This window comes from Lepisosteus platostomus, chromosome 6, assembly GCF_059453375.1.
Source record: "Lepisosteus platostomus isolate fLepPlt1 chromosome 6, fLepPlt1.hap1, whole genome shotgun sequence".
Taxonomy (NCBI): domain Eukaryota; kingdom Metazoa; phylum Chordata; class Actinopteri; order Semionotiformes; family Lepisosteidae; genus Lepisosteus; species Lepisosteus platostomus.
This window is the reverse complement of record NC_142616.1, coordinates 19,939,357-19,957,952: the sequence shown is the minus strand read 5'-3', so window position 1 is coordinate 19,957,952 and position 18,596 is coordinate 19,939,357. Positions and strand designations below refer to the sequence as shown.

Below are 18,596 nucleotides of genomic sequence, written 5' to 3'. Positions count from 1 at the left end.
TATATGCGGTATTACGGCTCCATTTATGGTTATTCTGGACCCTTCTAAATAAAAAGGAAATACATTAACTCTTGGTATCGAGTTTCGAATTCGTATTTTATTCGCTCACGCTAGCAGCGGACTCTTGTGTGGCTACGTAATTCTTAAAAGCACTAGAGGGCAGCAAAGAATAAAGTATATTTACAAAAAACGTGTTCAGTAAAATTAGGACACTCGAAAACCAGATTGATGTGACAGTTCAATTGATTTCAAAATTTGCCCTCGATTTAAACTGTGATTTTACCCTTTGTACAAAAAAAAATATAATAATTGGGCTTCAAAACTGAGACAGCTTTGTCACCAACTCTTTTGAAAAAAATCTAAAAAAAATAATAATACAAAAGCATTTCCTTCTCCAGTTAGCAGAGAAGGAAAATTGTCTCTCTCTCTCAACATGTTGAGTTCATGAAAACGGGTATTCAGCAGATAATCTGTTGGACTATAATACATTTACTCAGATACCTGGATTTGTGGTATTCCTGCAAGGCACACTACTGCTCCTGCTGTCATATGTTTAATAATAATATTTGCTTACACTTATATAGCGCTTTTCTGGACACTCCACTCAAAGCACTTTACAGGTAATGGGGATCCCCTCCACCACCACCAATGCGCAGCCCCACCTGGATGATGCAACGGCAGCCATAGTGCGCCAGAACTCTTATCACCTATCAGTGGGGAGGAGAACAGACAGATGAAGCCAATTCATAGATGGGGAACATTAGGAGGCCATGATTGGTAAGGGCCAATGGGAAATTTTGGCCAGGATGCCGGGGTTACACCCCTCCTCTTTTTGAGAACACCCTGGGATTTTTAATGACCACAGAGACTCAGGACCTCAGTTTTACGTTTACCTCAGGCAACTGTTCTGCTTCCAGAGCAGCAGTAACCCTCAAATGACTTATAATAACGTTCATGTTTATATAGTCCTGCTCATCCCAATGGAGACTAACGTGTTTGACCGCCTAGAAAAGGTCCACCTCACCTACCACTGAACTTCAGCACCCTCCTGTGTGACACACGACAGCCATTCCCAAATGTAAGTCAAACATTCCTTTTCCCACTATCCATAAAAGCTGCAACGCAAATGTCAAGGATAAACACAATTTTGACTCTTACAACCCACTTGACTGCAATATGTTTTTGTAATGTGTTATAAATGTTACATGTTGTTAAGTGTTATACTGTGCAATAAAATGATGTGCAATGTTTTTCTTTTTTTTGTAATAGTATAATGTAGAATGTTTTTCTTATTTTTTTTGCATTCTATTCTATTTAAATGTACAGGAGTGCTGGGTGTCCATATAAAATGTCCCTCAGGGGACAATAAAATCTAATCTTATTTGAACATAGTGGTCCTGGTCACAATGAAATGGAAAATCTGGTCTGGGGGAAAGTGCGCCACCTGCTGGACCATTGTCATTACAGCAGGTCTCCCATCCCGACCGGGTCAGCCGATCTTAGCCTTACAGAGCTAGGAGATCAGACTACAAGTTGGTGACGCTTCTGCTACAAGGGTAGCATTTTTTAACAGTACTGCAGATTAATACAGAAGAACAGTCTGAACACAGAAAACAGATGTCTTACGAAGAGGAAAGGTTTTATTAAAGCAACATTGTAGTGCTTGCAGCTGCAGCTCCTGGGTTTTAACAGATTAATTACAATGATTGGAAATCTATAGCAAAAGAATTCAAGTCTTAAAGGCTTTCATAAATAAAGTAAAACACAAGCTAGTTTTATTGTGACTGATTCATTCATATCTTCCTAACTTTGATATTAATGGGAGATTATATTATTTTCCACCACTGCCTACTTTTTTGATATGCTTAAATACCTAAAACCCAATATTTTAAGACTGATTCAAGTACAGTTTCTAGGCAGATGACAAAGAGTTCTGGTCCACCCTTCAGGTATTCCTCTCGGATCACTGCTATCCCAAATAGTGCCACTTGTCCACTGCAAAAAAAAAAGTATTTTAAACCAAATTTTGAAGTGCATTTGTTGCTGTAAATCATCACATGGTTGGAGTATTTTATCTGATTGATTCACTCCATCATAAAATTAAAAATTTAATACAGCTGGCATTAAATTAAGATTTCAACCCCCCAACTTAGTGCATGAGGGAAGGGATTCCTGGCCATTAGAAATGCAATTGACAGATAGCCACAGTATTTCATATGGGTCTGCATCTCCTTATTCTCAACTGTGAAAAAAATCTGGGAATAGATATCAGCCTTTTTAAAGTTTTCTGAACTACTTTGAAAAGTTAACAAAAAAACATACAATTGTATCTGAAGTTTGACCATAAAAGTGTGAAAGTTCCCCTTTACAACAACTGGGTATTTTGTGTCAAAGTAAGAGGCCAGTTTTAGTCATATCCTTTAACAAAAAATAGACAAATTCCTCAAAAAGTTGAATGAATTGTACACACCTGTTGATGGAAGAGGTTCTGGATTTCCACAAGGACAGGTCTACAACAGCAAGGAAACAGACATGACATTAGACAGTCTGACATTTACACTTCATACTTACTACTTAAAGTTCAGAATGGAAAAAAAACCCTTTAAAACAAGCATTGAGATATAAACAAAACATTCTGAACTTGTCAAAGTGATCTTTCAAGAGCTGCATCATGAAATAAGATCACCCAGTGGTATCACATTACGCTCTCGGGTTCACGTGGGTATGCGCCCTCGCCACTGCCGCCTCAGGTTGGCCCCCCCATCGCTGGAGACTCGAACCCGGGCCTCCGGCGTCACTCAACAGGGACCCAGCCAGTTGAGCTAAAGGGAGATCTCCTGTCAGCCCGACGGCTGCGGCCCCTGCTATCCACAGGGAAGGGCGGTGACGTCACTGCGCTGGCAAGCCGGCTCGCACAACCTCTAATGTCAGCCGTATGCGTTACATTACCATTTAAAATACCCAGTACAATAACACAGAATGTGTGGACCATAACAGCATATAAGCAGAAAACTTACAGCATCAATAACAGCCTGAGCCTCTTCTTCAGAGCAACAGAAAGGACTGTCCGAGATGCAAGTGTTTGTACTGTAGTGAAAGAAAAAAATCCCATTTAAGATCTTTAACACCTTCCAGTTGGTACTAAAATGAAAGTATAAATCCAGCAAAGCTTCAGCTTCCAGACTGAGTCGTCTTATGAAGACGGCTGACTGTCAATGTTTTTCTATTGTCATATAGGTACTAGGTGACCTAGTTTCTCTTAGTGACATTTCAAATATTTCAATGCAAAGTGCTTTCTTTCCGCTGCATTTTTTACATCTTTAATGCATAACGTACTTCAATCTGAAGTGAAACCAAGACAAGTACTAACTACTCATATGTGCAGTGTATGACTTCAGAATGAATACCTGCTCTTTACAAACCTGGGTATCCACAGCTGGTCTATTTCTAGACTGCTGCACAGATGTAGTTCAAATATATATTTTTAATTCTCTTAAAAAATTCTGTTTTAGTAAACAGGGCTTGCAGAACCTGGGCCTTAAAATTCGGCCACTTCAAAATGTTAGCAACTCACCAGCTCAGTTCCCCACTGCTCGTCTTTTTAGACACCAGAGCTTTCCAAAAACCATGGGTGCTCTTTATGATCTGGATGGCAAAGTCCTGCAAACAAAGGAACGTAAAATTGAACCTTATGTGCATTAGCATCCACATGCCTGGATCTGCTGCACCTCGGGGCTACTGCAATTACAGAATGATTCCAATCAGCTCCCTGCTTCAAGAGCAGGCCACCATCAGGAGCAAATACTGATCATGCCAAATGCCCGGCTGAAATTTGTAGCTTTGCAGCCTACTTAACACAGTTCTACAGTGATGACCGATTGATATCATAATTGATTAATTCTGTGAATCTGCATGGCGAAGTGGAATTGTGGCACTGAGTAAGAAGAGCGTGACAAGGGCCTTTGATTGCTGATTGCCTAATTAACACCACATAGAAATCTAAGGCATCCAGCAGAGAAAGTAATGCAGTTTCATCAGAGCAACTCATAGTACAACAAGTTATTTGAGAGCCCACATGGATTTCTGACGCTTTTGCAAACAAGTCATTATCTTATAAGTAATGCTGACCACAAGTTAATACAAAACTGTATATAAGTAAGACTTTAACAGCAAAACACCCCTTTAATTACAGTATAATCTATAATTAAGTATAATTGGATTCTAAAAGGCTGAACAAGCTCATCAGGAGAGCAAGCTCTGTCATTGGGTCTGACCTGGACCCCTTGGAGGTAGTGGCTGAGAGGAGAATGATGTCCAAACTAGAGGCCATCATGGACAACTTCTCCCATCCCCTCTATGACAGGCTTGCAGGAATGAAGAGCACTTTCAGCAATAGACTGATTCATCCACGGTGCGACAGGGAGCGCTACAGGAGGTCATTCTTGCCGTCTGCCATAAGACTGTACAACGCATCCACCTTGCGTCTTGGCAGAGGCAACATCGACAGTGACCTGTTTCTGGACTAAACGCATATACACATCTACTGCTACATCTGTTCTTTTTCTTTTTCCCCGTTTACAACCATTTTTTGTGCAATATATGCCAGGGACCTGTGCAATACATTTATATTTATATCTATATTTACATCTATATTTATATTCAGATGTGTGATACGATTTTTCTGTGTACTGTTCTAGTTTGTTCTTTGTGTGTCCAGACTGTGAGTAACTCTTGTATTGTATTGTATGTATTGTACTATTATTATATAATTCGTTACACTGTGGCTGTGTTGTGTGTGTTAAGCTGCTGTTGCACTACAATTTCCCTCACGGGATCAATAAAGTATCTATCTAATCAAAGTACTGGAGTCCATAATCCCAGGAGATGACCACTGATGTATTTAAAGCAGTAATCTCAATCCATTTTATAGTAAAAGACATCAATAACACACCTTATGTTTTAAGAGCTTTACTGGTATTGGGTAATTTTACTATAATTGATGCTGGGGGCCTTAGATGGTTAAAGCCCAATAAATCACCACATTCTGATGATGTCTTCCCAGTCATATTCAAAGAAATGAGGAATGATATTCATCTTAGGCATTTCAGCGCTCACTTAAAATGGAAACTGTACCTGAAGACTGTAGAATTGAAGATGTAACACCAATTTATAAAAAAAGGGGAACAGAACTGAACCAGGACACTATATACCTATTGACCAATCGCTTACTACTGCGACAGGAGGATTGTCTTAATTTATTGAAATGGCAGTTAGAATAGTCAGAATCCTTAGTTGAATAGTTAGTTGAGAATTAGAATAGCGAGAATAGATGGAAAACCTATTGTAAAAAAGCCATTTGGATTTACAGTAGAAAGGTCTTGTCTAACTTACTAGGAGTTCTTTGAACATATATTTAGATTTTCTGAAAGGCTCATTATAAAGTCCATCTTAAAGGTTAATTTTCCAAATAAAAAACCTTAAGAATCCAAGGTAATATGTGCACATGGATTTGGTTAATGAACGGGAATCTGCTTATTTTAAAGGGGACAACGTCTACTTGGTCCGATCTCTTTTGGACCCATTGCTCTAGATCAGCTGTTCCCAATCCTGATGGCCTGGCCTGGTGACCCACACCCGCTGGTTTTCATTCCCTCCTACCTTCATTGGATAATTGAAGCCTTTCCGCATCTAAGAGGTCGGGTCAATTGAATATTAGCATTTTGTTTCCAGTCATAAGTTTGGGATTTTATTTCACTTAATGGTTGAACAAATAGTTTCAAATTCATCTTATTATCATTAAGTCAATGAAGGATTTGATTGTGTTAGTGAGGACTCATCTAAAAGAAGGAGCAGGAGTATGGGTCACCAGGACCTGGATTGGGAAATGCAGAATTGAACATCTGCATTTGTTTATTTTAAATTTAATCATCCCACCAATCGCACAAGAAGAACATGTGCTGTAACTTTATGCAGCTTTTAATATTTTGGTAGATAACAGACTCCAAATTGAGATAGTCAAAAAAAAAAGAAATCCCTCCTAAATTGTCATTTATTCTTTACTACAGGCCTTTTCTAATGTGTCTTGTAGAGGCTTTGGAGTCAAATAATGTCTTCTAAATTAGTCAAAGTAATTTCAGTTATGTTGCACTCAAACAGATATAATCCATTTCCTTGAAGCACAACATACTAATGCCTCTTCCAATCAACAATTCATATCATCACATTTTTATTAAAAACAGTAAACCTAATCTTTGTCATTACTGCTTCTACAAAGTGAATTAATTCCTCATGTCATTTAAAAGAGCAGAACACATTGTGCTCAGGTCAAGTACCTTATCTTTGAACTCGCCGTTAAATGCAAACTGGTTTTCAGGTTTGCCATCTGGGACTTTGTACTTGCGGAACCAGTCTACCGTCGCCTCCAGGTAGCCTGGTTTCAGCCTCCTGACATCATCAATATCTGAGAACAGAAAACAGTTTCAGAAAATCAGTCCTGTGGGTCTCTTTCTCTGAACTCCACAATCCCTTATGCACCTGATTTTTTTTTTATTTCCTCAGTAACGGAAACCACACTGTACAAAACAGACTGTTTTGAAGAAAGAAAAAAAAGCTGCAGTAGATGGCTGGCCAAGTCATTTTTCAGGCTATCATAATGGCATAACTGGAACATAAAACAATCTTATTAATCCTGTGCCTCCTGAAAGAAATACAGTGATATACCAGAAGCATACATTTCTAATCGACAGATCACTTCCTTATGGACGTTGACATGCGTGTAGAGCTTTAGTGGTGCAGCTGTTGCACATCATCAAAGCCTCAGTTCTCATACCGTTAAGTTCCTTTGCTTCAGGGTCATCAATGTTGATTGCAATCACCTTCCAGTCTGTTTCTCCTTCATCAATCAATGCCAGTGTGCCCAAAACCTTCACTTTAATGACCTCTCCTCTGGAACACACCTAAAATGATGGCAAAAATAAAAGGCAATTAGACCTACGCGACCATGCCGGAACATGGGAACAGTACACGTTTATTTTTAAAAGAATGTAATTGTGGCAGTAATACTTCTAATTACTGTTATTGTGCATCCATTTCAGACCATATCTCTGAATTGTTACCTAACTAGATAGGAATTATGACATCACTGTTTCCATTAATATTCCACCGCTGATATCAGTAATGAAATACCTTGCTGCCTATTTCACAGACGTCAATGGGATCGTTGTCACCGCAACACCCTGTGTCATCGTCTTTATGACCCGGATCCTCCCAAGTCTGCCGGAGTAGAAGTACAACAATCACATTCAAACAACCGAATCAAAGGCATGTTTGTGCCATTAAGAAAAACATCCTTAACAGATAAGAATTAAAGACTATGAATAGAACGGGATAGCTGCTGTTACAGAAGCAAATCAGCTGGCTGTTATGATGAATGAGTTTAACACAGAAGATGGAAATGTAAGCTTGCATTTTTGTGATTTTCTAACACAAAACACAAATAATCACATACACAAATTCTTTGTTGGAACCAATGACCTTAAAACAAAACGTACTTCTGAAAATGTGGTACAAAATGCATGGGAACATTTCTAAATAAGTGGAATCCTTCAAGCAAACAATATGAAAAGCGTCTTTAAGTGTTCTAATGGGACACTACCTTTACAAGACCTCACCAGCCAAAGATGCTAATGTTTTTGTGATAGTTAAGCAATATTGTCAAGCATGCACTTATCACTAGCTAAAGAGACACCATTATCCTGGGCAACTGGCAATCCACAAAATTGACATTACGTTTAAATACAAGGAATGCTCATGCGTATGCACTAAGATAAAACAGCAATGAGGCACAAGCTAGAAGAGCACTGTAGCATCACATGCTATGCGAACACAATGAAAGAGCAAGAACTAAAGCAGTGAAGAGACGAGCAGTGATGAAAACAGCCCGTCGGAGGAGAGGCGGAAGAGCCAGTGGAGAAATAGGAGAAGGTGGGGGGAGAGGAAGCTGAAGGGGGGAGAGTGAGATTTTGGAGGAGAAGAAGAAAGTAAAGTCCTCATTTGAGACAGAGGAATGGGGAAGAGAAGGTGGGGGCTTGAGAAAGTGTGGAAGAGCTTACAAGGATTGTTGGGAAAAAGACTGGATGATGGATGGAAAATGCAGATGGCCACAGAGAACAAGGCAATTTATACATCCTGCATTTCCCCTCAATCAAGAGCAGCTTGGTTCTGGCCAAGCACAGGACAGAGGAGACCCAGGAACAGGAAGTAGAGGAGTGAGCAGGGTGAGACGTGAGTGGACATTATGAAGAAAGGGAAAGGGTTAGAGCAGAGAAGATAGCAGTGTTCGTGAAGTTTAGAAAATGAAGCAGTGAGGGAAAGGTGAGAGACCACAGAGGACACAAAGGTGGAGAGAGACGGCAAGGACTGTCTGTGAAGGAAGGTAGCAATGGAATTTGGTGGACTTGGACAAGGGAAGAAGATGGAAGTAGTAATAGGAGCAGTCAAGGGTTAGAGTGAGAGCAGGAGGGGAGCTGAAAAGAGCGTAACACAGCCCAGGAGCTGAGATTGGCGAGGCAGTGAACGCTGAAGACCCCTTGCATGTTCATGAAGTAGAGGGAGAGGGAAGAAAGGAGGAAGATTTCTTCACCGAGAACATGAGTGAGCTGAGGGAGGGAGGGAGGGGAAGTTGCGAAAAACAATGAAGAGAAGTAGGAGAATTTACTCTGATGGCACAAAACTCAAAAGGTGGTAACAGAGAGAGGAAAAGAGAGAAAAGCCAGGAGGAAAGGAACAGCAGTTCCATGCCACTCCACCATCCAGAGAGACACGGGAATTTTACAGACTTTACAAAGCTCAGCTAGTACTTTCAATTCAGTAATTAGGAAGCTCAGAGTTCAAACCTGCACCTTCCCCTGGTTCAGTCCTGAGCAGTTTACTTTATTAAAGCCACAAGAATAAAGCCTGGCAGAATCCCAGTGATTTGTTTTACTTCGAACTACAAATAAATGGACACAAGAGAGGCACAAAACAAGCTACAAGAAGACAAACATGTAAACTGAAAGGCTAAGACATTTTGGAAACTTTCATTTACCATTTTCAATTATTAACATAATAATGTTTAAAAAAATATTTTTGTGACAGATACAATACAAACGGGTTACATTAGTAGTATTTATTTAACAGTATCCCTGGTCACGATACAGGTTTGGTTTTGGAAATTCTGGTCAAGAGGAAAGAGTAGCACCTATTGATCTATTCTGGTAACCATAAAACAAAACGGATATTATAACCTTAGAGCAACAAGAATAATACCTAGTATCAGGGGCCTGTCGTAAACAGTTATCCCAGGTGAATATTTCAAAGTCGGCAATGAAACTTGGTAACAGGGTCACAGTTGCAAACAAAAAGCTAATAAGCATGGTGGTTCGGAAACCCTTCTTTATGCAAATATTATGTGTATCTGGAAATAGCTTTCCAGTCAGGTAGCTGAGGCCCAAACGACTGAACAAAATATGCCTCGTATAGCTACAAAACTACCAAACGAGCAAGTACCAAATGAGCTTGTCTCATTCCCATTCTTCACGTTCATGTGTCCTAAGACTTCAAAATATAACTGAATAATAATAAACCCAGTCTTATATTGAACCCAGTCTTTTTATTCCAATCATTCTCATGCGTTACTATTCCCCAGCATTCCTTATTGCAAAAGCCCGCTGAGTCATTATGTTCGTCTGTTGCCATCACAACTTGCCTGCGGAATTGCTCCATAGTTCCAGATGTAGCCTTTATGAGGAAACACATTGGCAACATAACGCAATTTCCCTTTCTTCACGTCTTGCTTGATGGGGTTCAGAGCATCTTTTGTGGCAATCTGGAGGAGAATGAGGTAACAGTAAGACTTTCATATCACAGACGGCAGCAAATACATTCAAAACAAAAGTCCTAATAATTCGAATACTTGAAGACTTCTTCCTTCCGCTGGGATAAGGTGGCTTCAAGGCCAAGTTAGATTAAGCCTTGAAGAAATTGGTTTATAAGACGAATAAATAAATTATTAAAATGCTTGTGTTGTTCTATTCATGCAAGTCCATTGAGGGATGGAAAAGGTTGAGAAACACTTCTCTGCACTTCAGTGGGGTTCCTGCTTGCCACTAAATTGTCTGGGTAAAGTAATGCATTGCTGAAGCACATTTCCAATGCTCTTCAGTGGCAAAGACATTTCATATCTTTCAGAAATGATGGACAGATTTTAAATGGCTTGTCAGAACAACACAGAAACCTTTCAAATCTCTTCCTGAAACCTCAATGAACGAACAGAAGAACTGCAGGCCCCTTTAATAAAACAACAGACAGAACATCAGAATAAAATGTCAGGAGGCTTTTTCTTTTGAAATCCAATTTCTCTTTAAAGGGCAGCACAGCCGACACCAAGCAGGATTATACTTCTCCCGGCTGGAAAGAGATCAGAAGCTTTTCCTGCTGGAACCGTTCTGGCACATGAAGGTTCCCTTTCTTACCACCTTCATTACAATTCAAAGCAACAACTACACCCATAAAGCTGAGGTCTGCGGAGACACAGGGTACTGCAATGACATTACCGAGTTCCCCTAGGAAGACTCACAAGATTAATCAGTACAAAAGGAAGGCCACATAGTGCCTAAAGAAAAGTGCAGTTCCTATTTTTCAAAATGATGTTATGACCCTGAAAACCAGCTACATACAGTATCGATCTTCAATGGTTGGGTCAATATCAGAATCTGATCACAATAACAGCATGCTGTTGATTTAAATCAGCCCAAGCTTTGATACTTTCACTGCCACAGCAGTAAAACATCACAGTTCCTGCCTTTTTACTGGCTACCAGCAGCAAAATCTGAGCAGGACACACCAGAAAGAGCATTTAATACTGAGATCAGGAGGCACTTTTTTATCCAAAGGGTTAAAGAATAAGCTATCCTGCCATGTTTCAAGAAAACCCAGAGATCTTCCAAGAAATGGCTGGATGAAATCCTTGGATCCATTGCTTGCTAACTACCAAGCAGTTACCAAACAGTTCGCCTACAAAAGGTTTTAAGCCCCTCAGGAGTGTTACATTTTGCTGACATGCTGCACGAAAAATGTCAAGACTTGTACAGCACAGTGGCATCTTCCAGTTGCCTAAACCATTTGTGAGTTATTTTGGGCAAATGATTTATATGTACAAATATATCCTTCTAGAAGAACACAAGCACATTGTCTAAGTATTTGACGTGCACAAAAACATGTTAAATGGTAAAAATAAAATTATATACCTCCATCTTTGCATTTGTCCATCGTGGCACTTCAACAACCATATGGAAGATGTCCTGAGGACAAGAAAAACAAATACAACAGGAATTACTCCACTGGGTAACTGAGCCAAAGAGAAACACATATTTCAGGAATATGAAAAACTGTAACAGCCCAACAACTTCTATATGCAAACAAATGTCTTGCAACCACTAAATAATGTGGGCTCTCCAGTTACAGTAACATTCTCCTGCCCAAAGACCGTTCTAAACAAAGATGAGAATGATGAAATTTGGCTTTGTGAGCAAGACATTCAAGAATTAGAAAATAATATTGGAAGCTAATGATTGTAAGTCCAAACTTTGCAGCCTACTGTTTTTACAGGCTAAGCATAACACACCCTATGGAACAAAGAAAAATTGAAAATACCCGAAGAAAAAACAAAACATAGTCCAATCTTTGTCCTGTTAAAAAAGTTGTAAGTGTTAAGCAAAACAAAGATTTACAGGCACAGGAATTTATTTTAATATAAAGAGATAAGGCTTCAACAGATAGAACTGAGGTAAGGTATATCACCCTGCAACTCACAACTGGCAATCCACTGAAGCTAAGCAGGTGTGAGCCTGGTCAGTACCTGGATGAGAGACCTCCTGGGGAAAACTAAGGTTGCTGCTGGAAGAGGTGTTAGTGGGGCCAGCAGGGGGGCGCTCACCCTGCGGTCCATGTGGGTCCTAATGCCCCAGTATAGTGACGGGGACACTATACTGTAAACAGGCGCCGTCCTTCGGATGAGACGTAAAACCGAGGTCCTGACTCTCTGTGGTCATTAAAAATCCCAGGGCGTTTCTCGTAAAGAGTAGGGATGTAACCCCGGTGTCCTGGCCACATTTCCAATTGGCCCTTACCAATCCCCCTCTATGAATTGGCTTCATTACTCTGCTCTCCTCCCCACTGATAGCTGATGTGTGGTGAGTGTTCTGGCGCACTATGGCTGCCGTTGCATCATCCAGGTGGGTGCTGCACATTGGTGGTGGTGGAGGGGTCCCCTGTAAAGCGCTTTGAGTGGAGTGTCCAGAAAAGCGCTATATAAGTGTAAGCAATTAATTATAAGGTAGGTTTTATTTCTTGGGCTTCATCTTTACCCACTTAAATTAAAACATTTTCTTTGGAAAGTTGTCTGAAGTGGAAACTTAGTGGAATTGCATTAAAAACAGAGAACAGGAGACACAAGCTACCCTGCCATGTTGCTGAAGCCGATATTCGTCTAGCTGCTTTCAAGAAACAGCTAAATGAGATCTTGGAATCATTTATCTACGAGCTGCCGTAAGGGCTAGATGGGCCAAATAGCCTCCTGTCTTTTGTAACCTCACACATGTTTTTGTACCCAATAAGTACTTCCGTCTGACGAAACCTAGCCCTCTATATTTACTATTAGCAGATAAAAGCTCTGTTGCTTGGATACCCGGGTAAGTCATGTTTAATGATATTTACAAGAAACCAGGTTCTTTGATGTCTACATGAACACTGCATTTCACCCAAAAACCCACCGTCTGGATTGTTTTTATCAATAACAAATGTAAAAAATGAATTGCAATCTGGATTACGACTGAAATACGCTAGGCTGAGGAAGCTGCTCCTAAACATTCCCTATTGTATTGTACCTAGAAAACAAAATACATATTTTCCAGTTTTCGTATTGCATATTCACAATGCCAGTTAGGTTATACAGCCACGTGGTGTTACCAAGTGCATCCCGATTTAGAAAAGCTTTGGCAACAGGTTGTTAAATTATTCTAAGACATTAAGAAAAATTACAAAAATTAACTGCAACACCCTGCAAAAGATTGGTGTCCCATCCAGGGTGTACCCTGCCTTGTGCCCACTGCTTGCCAGGATAGGTTTAGCTCCCCCACAACCCTGTAATTGATTAAACAGCTAGAAAATAGATGGATGGAGTCATGGATGAACTCCAACCCAATTCATGAAGTTCTATGATAAAGAGGGCTACAATATTTCTTCTTGATAGAAACTTCTGTAATGTACACTATGAATCTGGATTTGCAAAATTTTACTATTTCTAAAGAAGTGAAGGCACATATACAATCAAGTGCACTCTTGCGATTTGTATTCATTTATCGTTTTTACTGCCTTCATACACTGATTTTACTGTCTAAAAGAGTTTGACATTTTTCCTTGTTCCTTAATTTTGTAATCCTTCTAAATGATGAAATTACATACTAAAATCAGTAACTACCTCAACACCCTGTGTCACAACTATAACAGCTCCGAAAAACCTATTTTGTAATAGAAACATACATACTGCATGACTGCATTTTGACCCTTTGATGTAATAGTTTAAAACAGTAAAAACTGATAATATGATGAAAGCCAAAATAAAAAAATAATCATGCCTGGTCATACAAATCTGAAACTTCTCTTTACAGACTTAAGATTTTTTGGCTTCTTCAAGCCCTTGTTAAGCTCCCAAATGTTAAGGTAAAATGAGCCCTAAAAGAAATATTACTATTTTGGAACTACTATCCTCTTTACAGATTAGTGTCTTTTTTAAAATGGATACCAAACAGGTGGGAAAAGGTCAGTGTATCAGGGGCTTTAAGTGCTCTAGTGGTTGCTAGGAGATTAATAATCACAGAAGTACTCCATAGCAAATTTCAATTACTGTAATGCTAGAGAAGGCACTTGCCTTCAAAGCTAAAAAAAAAACAACCAAGAGCAGCAACGATTGAAAGCAACCAAATAATAAACATCTATTTCCCCATCGCTGCTCTCAAATTGTTTTCCTTGTTCTACAGTAACAATAATTCTTGCTTTATAAAATGAAGTACAGGGTAAAATGGTGACAGTGTCATCATGTTTTCAGAAAATAAAGCATCATTTCTACGAGGCCAAAAGAGAGAGAAAAATGCCTTCACTGCAATAACAAATGTGTATGCTTTATAAGAGCTGAACACCCCTTGCCCGAAGGGAAGAAAAGTTACATCTGAGCCTCTGAAAGAAAATCTTAATAACAGAAGGCATCTGTCATGTTTCTCGGGTATTCTGCCATTTTCTGGTAAATCCACTATTCAGCTTCTACTAAATAAATCAGTACACATGCCCAGCTAACAATATAACCTGGTTCATTTTTTTGTACCGATGACAGAATAGCTGCACGTGCTCGGAAAGTAAACTATTGCTTTTACAAACATCTAGCAGCTTGAAATTTCTACCTTTATGTGGGATTTGATTCATTTTGACTAAACAGCAATCTTCAGTGAAAAGCTGTATTTCTACAGTGTGCATGCTGACAGGGAAAAGCTCCTTGACTGCAGCAACAGGTTCATCAGACAGCACTCAAGAAGCTTTCAAACCCTCAAGCAGACAGGCCACCTGGAAGGGACCTCAGACAGACAGATAAACACCACATTTAACATAATCCTCATCATCAATTAAAAACAGTTATGGGGCCTATGAATTTCCACTGGGGTATAAAAAAGATAAAAAAACATCGATTTACTTAACCAAGCAAGTGTTTCTTCTCAGATACAATGGCTGAACCTACTTGATTTAAAAAATGAGACTTTGCATCTGTTTGTGCAGTGCAGAATTTATTGGTGGGAATTTGTTTTAACCTGACAGTTCTTGCCTGGGGCCATATCAAATTGGTCTTAAAGACTTCATCTGAAACTGAAACTCCTATGGTGTTTTTTAGAAGTCTGATCAAACAGCCCCTCAAGGACAGAGACGAGTTTACATCTCTGCTGCTTGACTGGCAGGTAGTTTACAGCTCAGAGCCTGAGAAGATGAATCAGTCCAAGACAGATGTGCTTCCAAAACTACGCAATTACAGTATGTAGCAAACTCAGCAGAAACATTCCTTATGGCCACTGACTGCACTTCAATCTAGACCTGTCTGCTACTGTTTCCTTCCGAACAATATCCCCAATATCATCCTGATAGTTGTCCACTGTTTGAGACAGCTTCTTATTCAAAGTGGTTGAGGATGTCCAAATACCTCCAGAGGTCCGATTTAAAATGCAATGCAGAATTAGTCCCGAACTGAAGCAAAGCTAAATCCCAGTCCATGCGATCACAAAAGAATGAGTTTGTTCAGCCATGATTGAATATCCAATCAAGTTTGCTGCAGATATTTAGTGCCAAAGCTTTAAAGTGAAAGTAGTATCTACGCTACTTAGGAATTTTTACACATTTTCAAATGGTTTAAAAGACTAAACTTATTTCAACATGTACAATGTAATAAATCCGTGCACCCTAAAAATACCGTAGATCTCAAAATCCTGAAAACGTAATGGTAAAACCTGTTAATGTATGCTTCTGCAGACTTTTGTTTGACATAATAAGCACGTAATGATAAAATTGAATGCATAATAAAATGCCTGACCATTTTTTCCCAAACAACTTTAAAAATGTAAACAGCCTAAATGATTAGATGTATTAATTCAAATACATCTTAAAATCTGCAGCCGGCAAAAGGGCATATTTATGCATGACAGCGTTATTGTCTGCAGATTTAAAGTTCCTATGAATGTATTCAGAATTTACATTTTTTTTTTTAAAACCTTGCTAAGTATTTGTGTATGGACTAGTGAACTCTAGAAGTATAGGTATGACTCACTCAGTGTCTCTTACATAAAACCATCGCTAGTAATGTGGTTATTTCAGCTTTAATAACAAGTGGAATCTTACTTAAAGCAAGAAGATTCCACTGCATCAGAAATGTGTGGCTAAGGATGTCACGTAAGGTTACTGTTTATACCATAAGAAATCAAGATATAACAGAAGGTGTCTCTCATTGGTTTTGTCTGATTTGTTTTTTACTTCTGCTGTAAGACTGCAAAGTCCACTTTGGAGCTGGACTCATTCACATTAAGTAACAAACACTTGTCACGATAAAATGTTAAGATTGCTAAACAGAAACTACAACCTTTCCTCTCCACACAATGTCTAAGGCTACAGAGTATGTATAGCATATAAAAACACCTTTGCAACAATGCTTCATAGCTGAAAATTCTGCTAAATCCTAAGGAGATAACTGCATATTAAGCAGTGCAAATTCAAATTTTATATCTCAGAAATACACAAGTGCAAACCCATACTAACAATAAGCGAGCTTTTTCTCATTTATATCCAGTTGTACAGCATCTTAGGAAATATTAATTAACCACTAGATGTAACAAGATACTTTACCTGAGTTTCATCCGCATAAATCGGTATATCATGGAATGGAGAAATGTACTTTCCTTTGGAGTCTTCTGTAGGAAAACAAAATATCACCACACAATCACAAACCTCCTAAGAGAAAATTCTCAATTAATGTCAATAACGGTTTAAAAAGGAGCGTTGATTGGTCTGTGGGAGGAAAACACTTCTCCAAGAAATCCCTCTCAATAAGGCCTGCCAGTAAACATACTGTATAATCAAAGCCACGTTTCTTATGATGGATAACTAACGTAAAAGTCTAAAAGTGGAACTGTGAGTGAACAGATGTGAACAGAGCCAGTTTATTGAACTACACTGGGGGAGACTAAGGCCCCTTTGTTTCTGGGGACAACCAGGAGCTTCAGCTGAAATCCCTGGTTTACAAGACTTAATTCAGGATGTGGCATTTGAAAGATTACAGTATTAAACTGAAAAGGGCATTTAACACTGAAACAGAACTCTGTGGTAAGAAAAGCTGAAATGCATTGCATATTGCCTCAGGCACCAGGCTATTTTACAATTCTATATTGGTAATATCCCTTCTAATTACCTTTTAAAAGTTAAAAATTACAATTTAATTACAATAAGAAGTTGTTTCAGTTGTATGACGTTCCCTGGTAAGATGCAATTAAGCACAGCCAAACACCTACGTATGTGCATGTGCCAGAGAAAAACCACACCACCACTGGCAGAACAGACAAACTCCACACAGGAGGTAGTTAAAACGGAATCCAACCCACGATTCCAGAGCTGGGGAGAACCCATGCCACCCAGCTCAACATTCTTATTTCTAAATTGTTCAGCATAAAACGTCATTATTACGAGTTAAGAAAAAATGTTCATTTTACAAAACAATTGACCGCATTTGGAGAACATAAAGAGAGCATATTTATTGCGCTCTTCATGAATAAGGTGACCTTTTGTACAACTGTTCCGATTAATGGTGTTATACAGACTTGGAATCAGAACTAAGAAAAGTGTGAGGATGTTTGGTAGTGCGCACACGAAATTGAAAGTAAAACAAAAAAACAGGCTCATATACGAATACGAAACTGTAATAAAACCTCTTAATTACAAAAACGAACTCGCACAAGCGGGTAGGATAGGTATCTTAAACCACCGACGGTCCTCTCTGCACAACATACGTCGGTGAATTACAAGTGTATCTAATTTCTCGTCACGTCTAATACAAATGTTTCATACTGAACAAAGATTAAACGAAGTGCATGAGGGGAACGCAGGCCTGCTCAGTAATGAATGACTTAGCTGAGCAGTCTACACACCACTCAAACTCAGCACTCAGTAGGATATCTCTTATTATTTTAAAAGCTTTACTTACTTAAAAACACCCTATAACTCAGGGTGTTGGGATTTCCTCTCTCCTCGATGGTGAAGCTCATGATTATTCAATAAATAAGTTAAAAGTTTGTGATTTCCTTATAATGACAGCTAATGTACCGCGACTTGGAAGTTGTGCCTTTCGGCAGATTGCAGAAAGAGCACACAGAAAGCATGTGCACCACGCATGCGCAGTAAAATCGAGCCGCAATCTACGGTGTTGCCACGTCACAACGTGCTGCTGTTTCTGAACATAATTCGAGTTATTTACAAGTGGACGAGCAAGATAGTTACAACCATTGTATCCTCTGAGGTGACCATCTGTTCAATGCGTTTGAAGTCGAAATATATCCCAAGCATTGATCTTATACTGCGGGACTTGCGACTTACTTTATGAAGATAATTATTTTTTTTAAATTCATTATTGCAAATCCGGACTGGTTAGTGGGTAAGAAAACTTCTGGGCACGTATTTAGGTCCAGCATAGACTATAGGCTCAGATAATTGATTACAGACAACCAAGAACCAACATAAACACAAATAAGGAAAAAGAGAACGCATGTTAATCTAAATGCATCTATTTTGCATTTATTTCATTGTCTTATTTTTATTTTAACATAACTGTATCCGCACTACAGCTTTTATTAGAATCCAGTTTTACACAAGTGTTTCCAAACAAATCACACTTATTTGCTATTCTGCAGTGCTTTCCCACTAAAATTAACACGCATAACAATAAGCTTACTACTGTGAGCATTTTCAGAAAAGCCATGGAC

General features: G+C 39.1%; 1 protein-coding gene across 2 annotated transcripts; it reads right to left on the bottom strand.

Moving 5' to 3' along the window:
* Window positions 1-1,620: 1,620 nt before the first annotated feature.
* On the bottom strand, window positions 1,621-18,000 carry LOC148661227 (inorganic pyrophosphatase-like). 2 transcript variants are annotated; one of them, XM_088634654.1, is made up of 11 exons: window positions 17,822-18,000; window positions 16,471-16,532; window positions 11,286-11,339; window positions 9,746-9,865; window positions 7,186-7,272; window positions 6,830-6,956; window positions 6,333-6,460; window positions 3,575-3,660; window positions 3,018-3,087; window positions 2,471-2,510; window positions 1,621-1,995 (listed from the first exon to the last, which is right to left on the bottom strand). In XM_088634654.1, the coding sequence occupies exons 1-11, from the start codon at window positions 17,880-17,882 to the stop codon at window positions 1,970-1,972; spliced, it is 861 nt and encodes a 286-aa protein (XP_088490780.1). In that variant the 5' UTR covers window positions 17,883-18,000; the 3' UTR covers window positions 1,621-1,969. The 2 variants fall into 2 exon arrangements, with proteins under 2 accessions (XP_088490780.1, XP_088490779.1); XM_088634653.1 differs by having other exon boundaries at window positions 16,471-16,535; window positions 17,822-17,999.
* Between the last annotated feature and the right edge of the window lie 596 nt (window positions 18,001-18,596).